The sequence below is a fragment of the Zea mays genome, chromosome 4 (genome assembly GCF_902167145.1).
Source record: "Zea mays cultivar B73 chromosome 4, Zm-B73-REFERENCE-NAM-5.0, whole genome shotgun sequence".
Lineage (NCBI taxonomy): Eukaryota > Viridiplantae > Streptophyta > Magnoliopsida > Poales > Poaceae > Zea > Zea mays.
Window position 1 is genome coordinate 29,374,820 of NC_050099.1, and position 12,972 is coordinate 29,387,791.

The window sequence follows — 12,972 nt, forward strand, 5'->3', positions numbered from 1 at the left end:
ATTGGGTCCCATCAAAATTAACATATGCAGATCATTATGATTAATAAGAACATGACTGGATAAAATAAGTGATCAAGGGCACAACTTGCCTTCAATGAGCTCCTGCTTAGCAACTTCTATCTGCTGGGCACCAGGATCCTCAGTCACAGGCTCTTATACTCGCCACAATACAAACATACATAGTATATAGAGAAAATTAACATCACACCAAACATGTAAACAAAATACATAATAATAATCTACACATTAAAATAAGATCCTAGGAACATGAACCATTAATTTTGGAGTTATGGATCTTAAATTATGAATTTCCAAAGGTTTTATGTATTTAATACAAGATTAAGTAAAAGATAAATTTTAATGTGTCTTTCATGTCAAAACAGTGGCACTAATGGATAAACAATAATATTATAAAATTATAGAAATTGGAATGGGTCAATTTGGAGTTCATATGAATTTTCTATGATTCATACAAGTTCTAGCGATTTTTTTGTATTAAAAACCAATTCTATATTTATTTCTCTATTTTTATTCTTCTCTAGATTGGGCGTCAAATTTCAAAAAGTGCAGGGGGATCAGCGCAAGTAAACCCTAGACACATACTGCATCGCGGTTGGACTGCGGGTTTATTCATGTAAACTGCGGGGTCTCTTTAGCAAAATGTACTCGCGAAGTGGTACGCGCCGATCTCGGCCGCACGATTAAGGTTCTGTTTCCCAGATTAGATCCGAGCCCCGGTAGGCACACGAGCCACAGGATCTATGATCTATGGCTCAAAATCGATCATCGAACCGGTATGCATCTCCGACCACACGATCTCCATCCAACCGCCTAGGTTACATCTCGCCCGATTAGTACACACATCCAATCCTAGCCTCTGGTTTCTAAATCGATGGCTCACTAGTCATCTTCCCCATCTCGACACCAGGGCATGCCCGACAGTGCTCCTAGCGGCGGACACGCCATGCCGTGCCACTGCTCCCCGCGAAACTAATTGGTGGCACCCAGGTCCCGAGTCCGCGCCCAACCTTGCCTCAATGGATTGCCCACAACGTCTCAGCAGTTACTAGAATACCATGGAGGAGAAAGTAGGGCTCACCAGAGACCAGCGCCGAGACGGGTTGCCCGCCACCGAGGTTGATGCCGACCTGGCTTGACCTGCTTCGTGCCGCCGCGGAAAACCACCGAAGATCACCCAGCCCTGCGCCCGAGCCCCAGATTACACCCAGTACGCCGACCGGCCGTAGTGCACACTTCTTCCCCCCACTTCTCTCTCTCGACCTGTGGCGGCACTAGGTTTTTAGGGACGAGATTGGGCACACGAGCATCCGCGCCGATTATATACGAGCTCCCCATGGCGGCCGCATCGCGGGGAGGTTGTTAAGCAGTCCGCCGACGTCCGGATTACGCGTTGCGATTAGTTAGTCGTGGAGGATGAAATATGGTGGCCGCGCTAGTCCCTGACGGGTGGCCCCCAAACATCAGTGCCTTCACCAGTCGGGCCATGGTGCGCGACCCAGTAAGCGCCAGCTGCAGTCTACCCCCACTTGGTGGTGGCTCAGCGTGGAGTGAGGCTGGCACGGCGGCCCACATGTCGGTCCCTTGCGGAGGGCACGCAGCCGAAATGGACAGTTGGGCCAAATCAGAGATGGTCGGCCCAGTTTGCACAGTTTCATTTCCTATTTTTATTCTATTTCAAATTCCCTTCCTTTTTATTCAAATTCCAATATTTGGACTTCAATTTTGAGTTGTGGCTTCATCAGAAAAATTAAGTGCATAAATTATACACTTCATCGGTATGAATCAGTATTTTTAATTTATGTAAATATATATATTCTATTTATTTTTTCTTAGCACTTCCTTATTCATTTTCCTTGCTTTCCTCTCCTAATTCCATTTTCAAATTCTTATTTTAAAATTTAACTTGTCTCATAATTTACAGTACAAATGCAAGATTACAAGAACTTCGGCATGATGCACATTTTATTTTAAACATATCTCCTAATAATTCTTATAAAGGAGGAGGTAGTACAAGTGAATTTTATTTCTCTTTCTTATATTCCAAATTTGGGTATTACAAATCCTACCCCCCTTAAAAAGAATCTCATCCTCGAGATTTAGGAAGGACTAGAGAAAAGATGGGGAAAATCTATACGAAGCTCTTCTTCTCTTTTCCAAGTAGCTTCATCTTCTCCATGGTAACTCCATTGTACTTTGCACATTTTAATAACTTTATTTCTTGTAATTCGAGTCAAAGTGTCAAGAATCTTGATAGGATATTCCGTATACGTTAGATCATCTTGAACACTAAGATCCTCCAGCACTTGGTTAGCCCTCTCGGTCTGCCCATCAGTTTGAGGATGGTAGGCTGAACTGAAATTCAACTGTGTGTCCAAGCACTCGTGCAACTTCTTCCAAAACCGAGAAGTAAACTGTGATCCTCGGTCAGACACGATGTTTTTAGGCACCCCATGTAGACAAACTATCCGAGTCATATACAATTCTTCTAGCTTGGCTCCCGTGTAATTAGTCCTTACAATATGAAATGAGCCACTTTCGTCAATCTGTCCACAATCACCCAAATAGAGTCATATCCTGCAGGAGTGCAAGGCAATCCAGTAATGAAATCCATGCCAATTTCTTCCCACTTCCATTCGGGTATCTTTAGTGGATGCAGTAGTCCAGCTGGTCTTTGATGTTCGGCCTTGACTCTTTGACACACATCACACTTAGCCACATGTGCAGCCACATCTCTCTTCAATCCATACCACCAATACTTCTGCTTCAAATCCTGATACATCTTAGTGCTACCAGGGTGAATAGAGTAATCAGAATCATGGCCTTCCTTCAGTATAGTCTCACGAAGGCTATCAATATCTAGAACACATATCCGGTCCTTAAACCATACTGTGCCTTGCTCATCCTCCGTGAATTCTTGACCTCTACCTTTAGTAATAAGATCCTTGATCTCTTGTATCTTAGCATCACCAACCTGACCTTTACGGATTTCTTGCTCCAAGGTAGGTTCCACATCAATAGTGACTCCTTCAATGTGTGCAACTATTCCCAGGTTAATTCTCCTAAAATCCTCAACAATCTCATCAGGTAGTTGGACAACAATAGCTGAATGAACATGTTCCTTTCGACTCAAGGCATCTGCAACCAGATTCGCCTTGCCCGGGTTATAATGAATATCCAAATCATAGTCCTTAATGAGCTCCAACCAATAGCGTTGCCTAAGGTTGAGATCCTTCTGAGTGAATATATACTTCAAACTCTTATGATCCGTGTACACTTGGCACTTAGTTCCCATAATGTAATGTCTCCATATCTTAAGTGCGTGCATTACGGCTGCCAGTTCTAAGTCATGAGTAGGATAGTTCAACTCATGTTCTCGCAACTGATGAGACGCGTAGGCAATTACATGTCCTTCTTGCATAAGCACACATCCCAAGCTTTGGCCACATGCATCCAAATAAATGTCAAATCCCTTCTGTAGATCTGGCATAACCAACATTGGGGGCGACATCAACCTCATCTTTAATTGATCAAAGCTATCGTGGCACTTCTCGTCCCACTTAAACTCTCCTCCCTTCTCCAGAAGTGAGGTCATAGGCTTAGCAATCTTAGAAAATCCTTCAATAAATCTCCGATAGTATCCTGCAAGTCCCAAGAAACTCTGAATCTCAGTAACTGTAGTGGGTACGCTCCATGCCATTATCTCCTTGACTTTAGCAGGATCCACTGATATCCCTCCATTAGAAATAATATGTCCAAGAAATGGCACCTCGTCAATCCAGAACTCGCATTTGCTATACTTGGCATAGATTTGATTATCTCGTAGCTTCTGTAGCACCAATCTCAGATGTTTCTCAAGATCAGTATCACTCTTGGAATAAATAAGAATATCGTCGATGAATACTACGACGAATCTGTCCAGATACTCCATGAACACCTTATTCATCATATTCATAAAATAAGCTGGTGCATTAGTTAGTCCAAATGACATAACCGTGAACTCATATAAACCATATCGGGTTGAGAAAGCCGTCTTAGGAATGTTAGAAGGCCTAATCTTCATTTGATGGTAACCCGATCGGAGATCAATCTTCGAGAATACCCTAGCACCTCTCATCTGATCAAATAAATCCTCAATGCGGGGTAATGGATACTTGTTCTTCACAGTAACATCATTAAGGGATCTATAGTCCACACACATCCTTTGTGATCCATCCTTCTTTTGTACAAACAGAACTGGCGCTCCCCAAGGTGAGGAACTCGAATGAATGTACCCATCCTCTTGTAACTCCGTTAACTGCTTCTTAAGTTCTTTTAACTCTTCTACAGACATCCTGTATGGCCATTTAGAAGTAGGAGCAGTCCCAGGTAAGAGATCAATGACAAACTCAACTTCCCTATCTGGTGGCATCCCTGGTAACTCCTCTCGAAAGACATCCAGAAAATCCCTAACCACACGAATGTAGTTTCCAACAAACTCCACATCTATGAAGAATGCCACACGTCTGGTAGAGGTAGTTACTGTAATTTCAACGTTAAATCTTTCTCCTTTAGGGCTGGTGAGTTCTACTGTACCCCTACCACAGTGTATGATGGCCTTTGCTTTTCTTAACCATGACATACCAAGGATTAGATCTATGCTGCTTGCCTCTAATATTATAGCGGTAGCTCCGAATTATCTTCCCATAATTGTCAATGTCAATTTATGTGTCATATGATTTGCCTCAACAGGCCCTTTGGGTGTAATTACTATCATTGGTGTTTTCATAATTTTCAGTGGTAACTCATTTGTGTTGGCATATCGAGCAGACATAAATGAATGTGTAGCACCAGAATCAAATAGTATTGTTGCAGGAATTGCATTAATGTAAAACATACCAAGTGCGATGTCATCCCCATCAGGAGTAGCATCAGCGCTGACTTGATTAACCCTAGCAATAGAGAATCCCTTGCCAGATCCCGGAGTCTGTTGCTTGTTCTGAATCAGGGTAGTAGCAATCCTCTGTGGGCAAACATTTGCATAATGCCCAGTCTTCCCACACTTGTAGCAAGTAGTGCCTGCACTCTGTCCTGAAAATTTCGTCGGGGTGCAAGTGGGGGTAGCCGACGAGTCGGTGGATTCCCCTGAGGTGAGTGCTGGGCTGGGCGCTGGCCTCCTCCAGTGCGAACTGGTGTACCCTGGGGTAAACTGTAGCGAGGACGAACGCTGCTGCTTCCCTGTCCCTGGGATATCGCCTTCCTCTTCAAATCTCCCAGCTGAACACACTTGTGTTCAATAGCTAGGGCTTTATCGAGCAGCCTCTGGAATGATGGAAATGTATGTGCCACTAAAGTATACTGTAGAGGTCCATTAAGTCCTTCAATAAAGTGCTCTTGCTTCCTCTCATCTTCAGCAACTTCATCCGGTGCATATCTGGAGAGCTGAATGAACTTATCGCGGTACTCGCTTACTGACATGCTTCCCTGCTTCAGCGACAGAAATTCCTTCTTCTTAATCTTCATCAGTCCAGCGGGAATATGGTAGTTTCTGAACTGAGTAGAAAATTCTGCCCATGTGATAGTATCAGCAGCATCGTGGGCAGCAGTGTATGAATCCCACCAATCACCAACAGGACCTGTCAGACGACCAGAAGCATATAGAACCTTCTCCCGGTCAGAGCACTGAGCAATATTCAGCATCTTCTCTATGGACTTCAGCCAATCATCCGCGTCCAGTGGATCAGGAGAGTTAGCAAATGTCGATGGCTCATGGCTCATGAACTCTCGGTGCTTGTCCCGGGGTGGAACTGGTGGTGGTGGAGGCAGTGGTGCTTGTTGCTGTTGCTGTTGCTGTTGCGCCCTTATCTCCTGGCGTATCTCCTCTCGCTCTTGGCGCTTCTCCTAGCGTATATCATCTCACACTTGGCGCATCTCCTGGCGTTCCTGCCGCATCTACGCGTGCATATCCGCCATGGTGTCTGCCATCTGTTGCATTATCCTCATTTGAGCTACAACTGCTGGGTCAACTCCGGCTGGTGGAGGATTCAGATGATTCATCTCGGCTTGCTGCTGTTGTTGTCTAAATACCCTCCGGTTGAATGGGTTGGCAGGTAAATCAATTCCTCCTCCCTTCATAGTATTGACCATCTGAGTTAGAAACATATGGTAAGAGAGAAAGGATTGTAGACAAGGCAGGTAATTACGAGGCATGTTACTTTGGGGGATTTATTAGCTAAGCAGATTAATGTTTTACCTACTAAAACTAATTCATTATCTTATGGTGGTACATGCTAAGATGTCCATTTATAATATCTCAATCAATCAAAGAAGCAAATCAGGCATTTATCATCAGAACAATCAACCAACATTTTTAAATAGAGAAAATAGTTTTAATTTTGTCTTAGGTCTCCTATCTCTTAAGAAGGTCATAAATGTAGGATTCCAAAGTGTGAAACCCATCTTGTCTTAGAGTAGAAAAGGTAAGAACAATCAGAGTAGAACAGTAGAAGGTGAGACAGGATCAAGATAAGTTTAGGAAGAATCAGAGTAAGGTAAGTAGGTAAGGGTTTTGTCTATTTCTATCTAGGTTTCGTCCTACAGTCAACATTTCCTATGATACCACTTCTGTCACACCCGGATTTAAAGAACAAAGCCAGATGCATCTCATACATGCGCCAAAGAAGACAACATATATAATAACAGAGTGTATAGAGATAAATGTCACAATAACGTCAGAGTACTTATTACATTGTGGAAGTCTTATAAAATAAAAGATAAATATAAAACGAACTAAGGATCATCCTTGGTGCTATAAAGTCAATTGGGAGACGCCACCTAGATCAGATCGAACTCCTCACTGTGTGGCTCCTCTTGAACCACCTGTCCTTCTCCTGTGGGGGGGTGTGAGACAGCAAGGGTGACCCACACATGATCATAGCTCAAAAAGTTGTGTGGAAACCCGTGGGCATGAACTCACCAAAGGTGGGAGTTCATGTGATGTGTAAGGTTGATCAACAATAGGGGTTAAAGCTGAGCATTGCTTTTAATAAGTTGGTCAAATTTTATTAGCAGTTACTAAGTGTAAGTAAATACCAAACCATAATAAATAATAGAACAAAATTAATAAATAATCCCATGCAATGCGAATGACAAATTGAATTTAAGTTACATAAATTAATCATGTGAGTGTCCGAGTCGCTCATGACTGTGAGCATGGCTAGTATACCAGTTTTACACTCTGCAGAGGTTGTACCTTGTACCCACAAGTCATGTTACCCATCTGCCAAGAGATGGCCACCCATACACTTCTACCGAGGAGGCGAGGCAGGGTAACACTACGAGGCCTTTACAAAGTTCCACTAGCTTCAGAAAACCCGCTACAGTTTATGGGAAGAGCACTTGCAAGAATCCCCTGTCTGACCGCTGTCGCAGCAAAATCAACCCGAGAACCTCCTGCATGCAACTCCCCTACTGCCCTTGGCCCTTTCGGGTAAGGTAGTCTTCCACTAGCATTCCTAATTAGTTAGCCAAGGGGTCCCATTCCTCCCTTGTGGTGACACGTTTTCCTGGGTGGTTCTCTATGTTCCCATTAACATAATGATCTTATCATGAACATAAATAACATAACAGAATAACTGGAACATGGATGTAATGAAATATTAACCCAAAACCGCAAACTACCCAAGTGATTCAGGGGTAAACAAGGTAAAAAGGATAAACAGACTAGGGTGACCTATTGGGTCTCATCAAAATTAACCTATGCAAATTATTATGATTAATAAGAACATGACTGGATAAAAAGAAGTGATCAAGGGCACAACTTGCCTTCAATGAGCTCCTGCTCAGCAACTTCTATCTGTTGGGCACCAGGATCCTCAGTCACAGGCTCTTCTACTCACCATAATACAAACATACATAGTATATAGAGAAAATTAACATCACACCAAACATGTAAACAAAATACATAATAATAATCTACACATTAAAATAAGATCCTAGGAACATGAACCATTAATTTTGGAGTTATGGATCTTAAATTATGAATTTCCAAAGGTTTTATGTATTTAATACAAGATTAAGTAAAAGATAAATTTTAATGTGTATTTCATGTCAAAACAGTGACACTAATGGATAAACAATAATATTATAAAATTATAGAAATTGGAATGGGTCAATTTGGAGTTCATATGAATTTTCTATGATTCATACAAGTTCTAGCAATTATTTTTTTTATTAAAAACCAATTCTATATTTATTTCTCTATTTTTATTCTTCTCTGGATTGGGCATCAAATTTCAAAAAGTGCAGGGGGCTCGGCGCAAGTAAACCCTAGACTCATACTGCACCGTGGTTGGACTGCGGGTTTATTCATGTAAACTGCAGGGTCTCTTTAGCAAAATGTACCTACAAAGCGGTACACGACGATCTCGGCCGCACGATTAAGGTTCTGTGGCCCAGATTAGATCTGAGCCCCGGTAGGCACACGAGCCACAGGATCTACGATCTACGGCTCAAAATCAATCACTGAACCGGTATGCAGCTTCGACCACACGATCTCCATCCAACCGCCCAAGTTACATCTCGCCCGAATAGTACACACATCCAAACCTGGCCTCTGGCTTCTAAATCGATGGCTCACTAGTCATCTTCCCCAGCTCGACACTAGGGCACGCCCGACAGCGCTCCTAGCGGCGGACACGCCATGCCGTGCCACTGCTCCCTACGAAACTAACTGGTTGCACCCAGGTCCCGAGTCCGCGCCCAACCTTGCCTCCATGGATTGCCCACAACGTCCCGTCAGTGACTAGAATACCATGGAGGAGAAAGTAGGGCTCACTAGAGACCAACGCCGAGACGGGTTGTCCGCCACCGAGGTTGATGCCGACCCGGCTTGACCCGCTTCGTGGCGCCGCGACAAACCACCGGAGATCACCCGGCACTGCGCCTGAGCCCCATATTACGCCCAGTACGCTGACCGGCCGTAGTGCACACTTCTTCCCCCCACTTCTCTCTCTCGACCTGTGGCGGCACTAGGTTTTTAGGGACGGGATTGGGCACACGAGCATCCGCGCCGATTATATACGAGCTCCCCATGGCGGCCGCATCGCGGGGAGGTTGTTAAGCAGTCCGCCAACGTCCGAATTGCGCGCTACGATTAGTAAGTTGTTTAGGATGAAATATGGTGGCCACGCTTGTCCCCGACGGGTGGGCCCCAAACATCAGCGCCTTCACCAGCCGGCCCATGGTGGGCGACCTGGTAAGCGCCAGCTGCAGTCCACCCCACATGGTGGTGGCTCAGCGTGGAGTGAGGCTGGCACGGCGGCCCACATGTCGGTCCCTTACGGACGGCACACAGCCGAAATGGACAGCTGGACAAAATCGGTGATGGTCGGCCCAGTTTGCACAGTTTCCTTTCCTATTTTTATTCTATTTCAAATTCCCTTCCTTTTTATTCAAATTCCAATATTTGGACTTCAATTTTGAGTTGTGGCTTCATCACAAAAATTAAGTGCACAAATTTTACACTTTATCAGTATGAATCAGTATTTTTAATTTAAGTAAATATATATATATATATTCTATTTATTTTTGCTTAGCACTTCCTTATTCCTTTTTCCTTTCTTTCCTCTCCTAATTCCATTTTCAAATTCTTAGTTTTAAATTTAACTTGTCTCATAATTTACAGTACAAATGCAACGTTACAAGAACTTCGGCAAGATGCACATTTTATTTTAAACATATCTCCTAATAATTCTTATAAAGGAGGAGGTAGTACAAGTGAATTTTATTTCTCTTTCTTATATTCCAAAGTTGGGTATTACAAAGGTCCCACGAGCCACAACCTGGCCGGCGACGACGATGCACGCGCGTGGTAGTTCTTTATCATTTTCTCAACTTCTCAATAGATGCACCAATGACTAACATATTTAAGTTGATCGATTTGTCACTTGAACTTCTAATATGGTGCTAAATTATTATTATACCATAACATTAAATGAACTATGAACATTGGCTATTATTAAATATTAATTAGGCCAAGCCCACATTCATCCAACTATAGATGGCCAAATGAGACGTGTTTGACGGGCCGGCCCAAAGCACGACCCATTTAATAGTGCCGGGCCGGGCCCGACACGACAGCCGTGCCGTGCTTAGGCCGCAGCCTCGGCCCGCAGTGCCGGTCCGGCACGATTATATATTTTTTATTTTATAAAACATAGTATATATACATTAAGATTTTATATTTGCTATTTATAACAAATTTACTAGAGTTCTACTAGTTAGTCTTTTACATATAGCGCTTTCAGCCTTGTAGATGGAGGTTGTGGGTTCAAAACCTCATTTTGCACAGTTTTTTTGCTAGTTTTTCTGATTTAATGGAACAACATGGACAAATTAAACGGGCCGACCCAGCACGGCTACCAAGCCGGCGTGCCGTGCCTGGGCCGCGTCTGCGGCACACGGGCCGACCGGGCACAGCCCATTTATCTGTCGGGCCTAACGGGGCCGTGTCGGGCCGCCCGTTTGGGTACCTATACATCCAACAACAAGTACACAGGCTTTTTCACGTTAAGTTGGGTCTTATCAAACCCTATATGGGAAGTGCGACGTATTTGTTAAGTATATATATCCCCATGTCTTTGGTCAGATCTTTATTACACAAATGTGCGCCGCCATGTTCTCCAATCTCTTCGCCAAGTTTGACTACGGACGATCGTCTCCACCGAAGACGCCACACGATGACGGCCGCCGTAGCCACATGTCTGATCTTTCCCTAGAAAGACAGCCTCGACGGTCGTCCGTCTCCGTCCGCATGGAGGCGCCCGTGGATGATGACGACGTCACTGCGGCGCCCGTAGCCGAGGTGATGAGCACGGACCATGGCGGCCACGAGGAGTCGTCTCCACCGAAGACGCCACACGATGACGGCTGCCGTAGCCACATGTCTGATCTTTCCCTAGAAAGACAGCCTCGACAGTCGTCCGTCTCGGTCCGCATGGAGGCGCCCGTGGATGACGACGACGTCACTGCGGCGCCCGTAGCCGAGGTGATGAGCATGGACCATGGCGGCCACGAGGAGTCGCCGACGGTCCCGTGCCTCGCGTTCGCGTCCGAGCACGGGTACAGCATCTTCTCCCTAGCCTACATGCGCATGCTCGACGGCGCCGATGTGCGGCCAATGCCTCCGGTGCCCGGCCGCCGTCTCATGACATCTCCGTACGGCGGGACGGTGCTGGCCACGGACGTGTGCTACAGGCACCCGTGCTACCTCGTCAACCCCTTCACCGGCTCGCGCGCGTCGCTGCCGGACCTGCCCATCCCCTTCTCGGAGAAGGAGCCGATCGAGTGCCGCAGCGACGAGCCACGCCCGCGCTGCGCGCGCGTCACTGACGATGGGCTCGCGTGGGACTGGTCCCCGCGCGGCATCTTGGTGGCCCGTGGCGACACGGCCTTCTTCTGTGAGCACGGCGGCGAGCGGTGGACGCCGGTGCACCAGTCGCAGCTCGGCTCGCCCATGACCATCAACTACCGCGGCGGGCTCTTCTTCGTCCTCGAGCTGCACACGCTGAAAACAACGGTCATCGACGCAGGCACGCTGCAAGCCCGCGCGAAGATCCCGGCGCCGCCGGTCTTGGGCGACGTCGACGACGCCTACCTAGCGCCATCGCAAGACGACGCGATCCTCCTGGTGCACCACGCTGGAGACAGCAATGGCGTGATCTTTACCAATGCGTACCGCGCGCGGCTCAGGGGCAACCGGAGGACACCGAGGTGGAAGCCAGTGCTCGACATCGGCGACCGCGCGGTGTTCATCGACGGCGCGCACGGGTTCACAGTCACCGCCGACCCAGAGGGAGCGAAAGCGAACCGCGTGTACGTGATTCTTGCCAATCGGCTAACACACCCATGTGGACGTCTGGCCGTCGTGTTTGACGTCGGCTTCTCCGACCTTAGGAGGCCAGAGCGCATGGGGCGGCTAAAGCTAAACACCGGCGAGGTTGAGCCAATGTGGGGCCAGCCGCACTGGATCATGCCTAGGGATAGATCGGATCGTCGTCAAGGATATATCAACTAGTACAGTTTATTGTAGGTAGTTACATTAGTTTACATACTCTGGCTGTCAGGCACTATTTCTACGTAAAGTTTTTTTTGGCATTAGGGAAATATATTACGGATCTATAAGATATTTTGAGTTTTAAAAGCTACTGATAAATCTACATGTACGTTGCAATGCGAAATAAACTGTGTCTATGTTTAAATATTTTAATGTTATAAACCTACTTAAATGACAAGAGGAAATATGGAGTAGGCAGTGAGACATGGACCATCCTTTGAGGCGGTAAACGATGAATATACTTGCTACGTTTTCTATAGCGAGGCTCGAGTATAGAATATAGAGACATATACATCTTGTTGCTAAAGTGGGATGTTAATGTGGATTTTGAAAGCAACAACCATGATTCGAATCCACATATATGCATAATTTTAGTTTTTTTACCATTTAAATATAGCGGAGCAGTTAAAGATGAACATAAATAGAGTGGAGCAGGTAGAGGTGAATAGAAGTAGAGGCTACAATGACTGTGTGTTACGATGATGCACAAATCATTCGATAAAATGTTAATGCACAACTGTTCCATGAAAACGGATAAATATCGCAAGATTTCTTTGTCAACAATCAATACATTGTCTAATTTTGCCTCAGCTATTCAAACTCTATCTCACTATTTAATCTAATATGATTTCTTTAGATCAAATAAGGTAGCGAGGAGGGGAGGACCACGACTGTGTGGCCCGGGAGGGAGGAGGGAGGTGCGGCGCGTGGGATGCTCGGGACGATGTGCCAGCCCATTACATGGGGGAGGTGTGAGGAAGTAGACGTACGACCTACGCGATATTACAACATCTTGATAGAAGATCTAAACCTAGGAATGTAACATCACAATAACCAAAGTGGCTTTATCATTTTCTAGT

At 45.5% G+C, this 12,972-nt stretch overlaps 1 protein-coding gene across 1 annotated transcript; it reads left to right on the forward strand.

Annotated features, from left to right (window-relative positions):
• Window positions 1-10,680: 10,680 nt before the first annotated feature.
• LOC100276092 (uncharacterized) lies at window positions 10,681-12,258 on the forward strand. Its single transcript, NM_001149967.2, has one exon. It carries the CDS (start codon window positions 10,811-10,813, stop codon window positions 12,071-12,073), a length of 1,263 nt encoding a protein of 420 aa, NP_001143439.2. The 5' UTR covers window positions 10,681-10,810; the 3' UTR covers window positions 12,074-12,258.
• Window positions 12,259-12,972: the final 714 nt, after the last annotated feature.

Coding starts and splice junctions, on each gene's coding strand:
- LOC100276092 (NM_001149967.2), top strand. CDS start 10,811: ATGGAGGCGCCCGTGGATGATGACGACGTCACTGCGGCGCCCGTAGCC.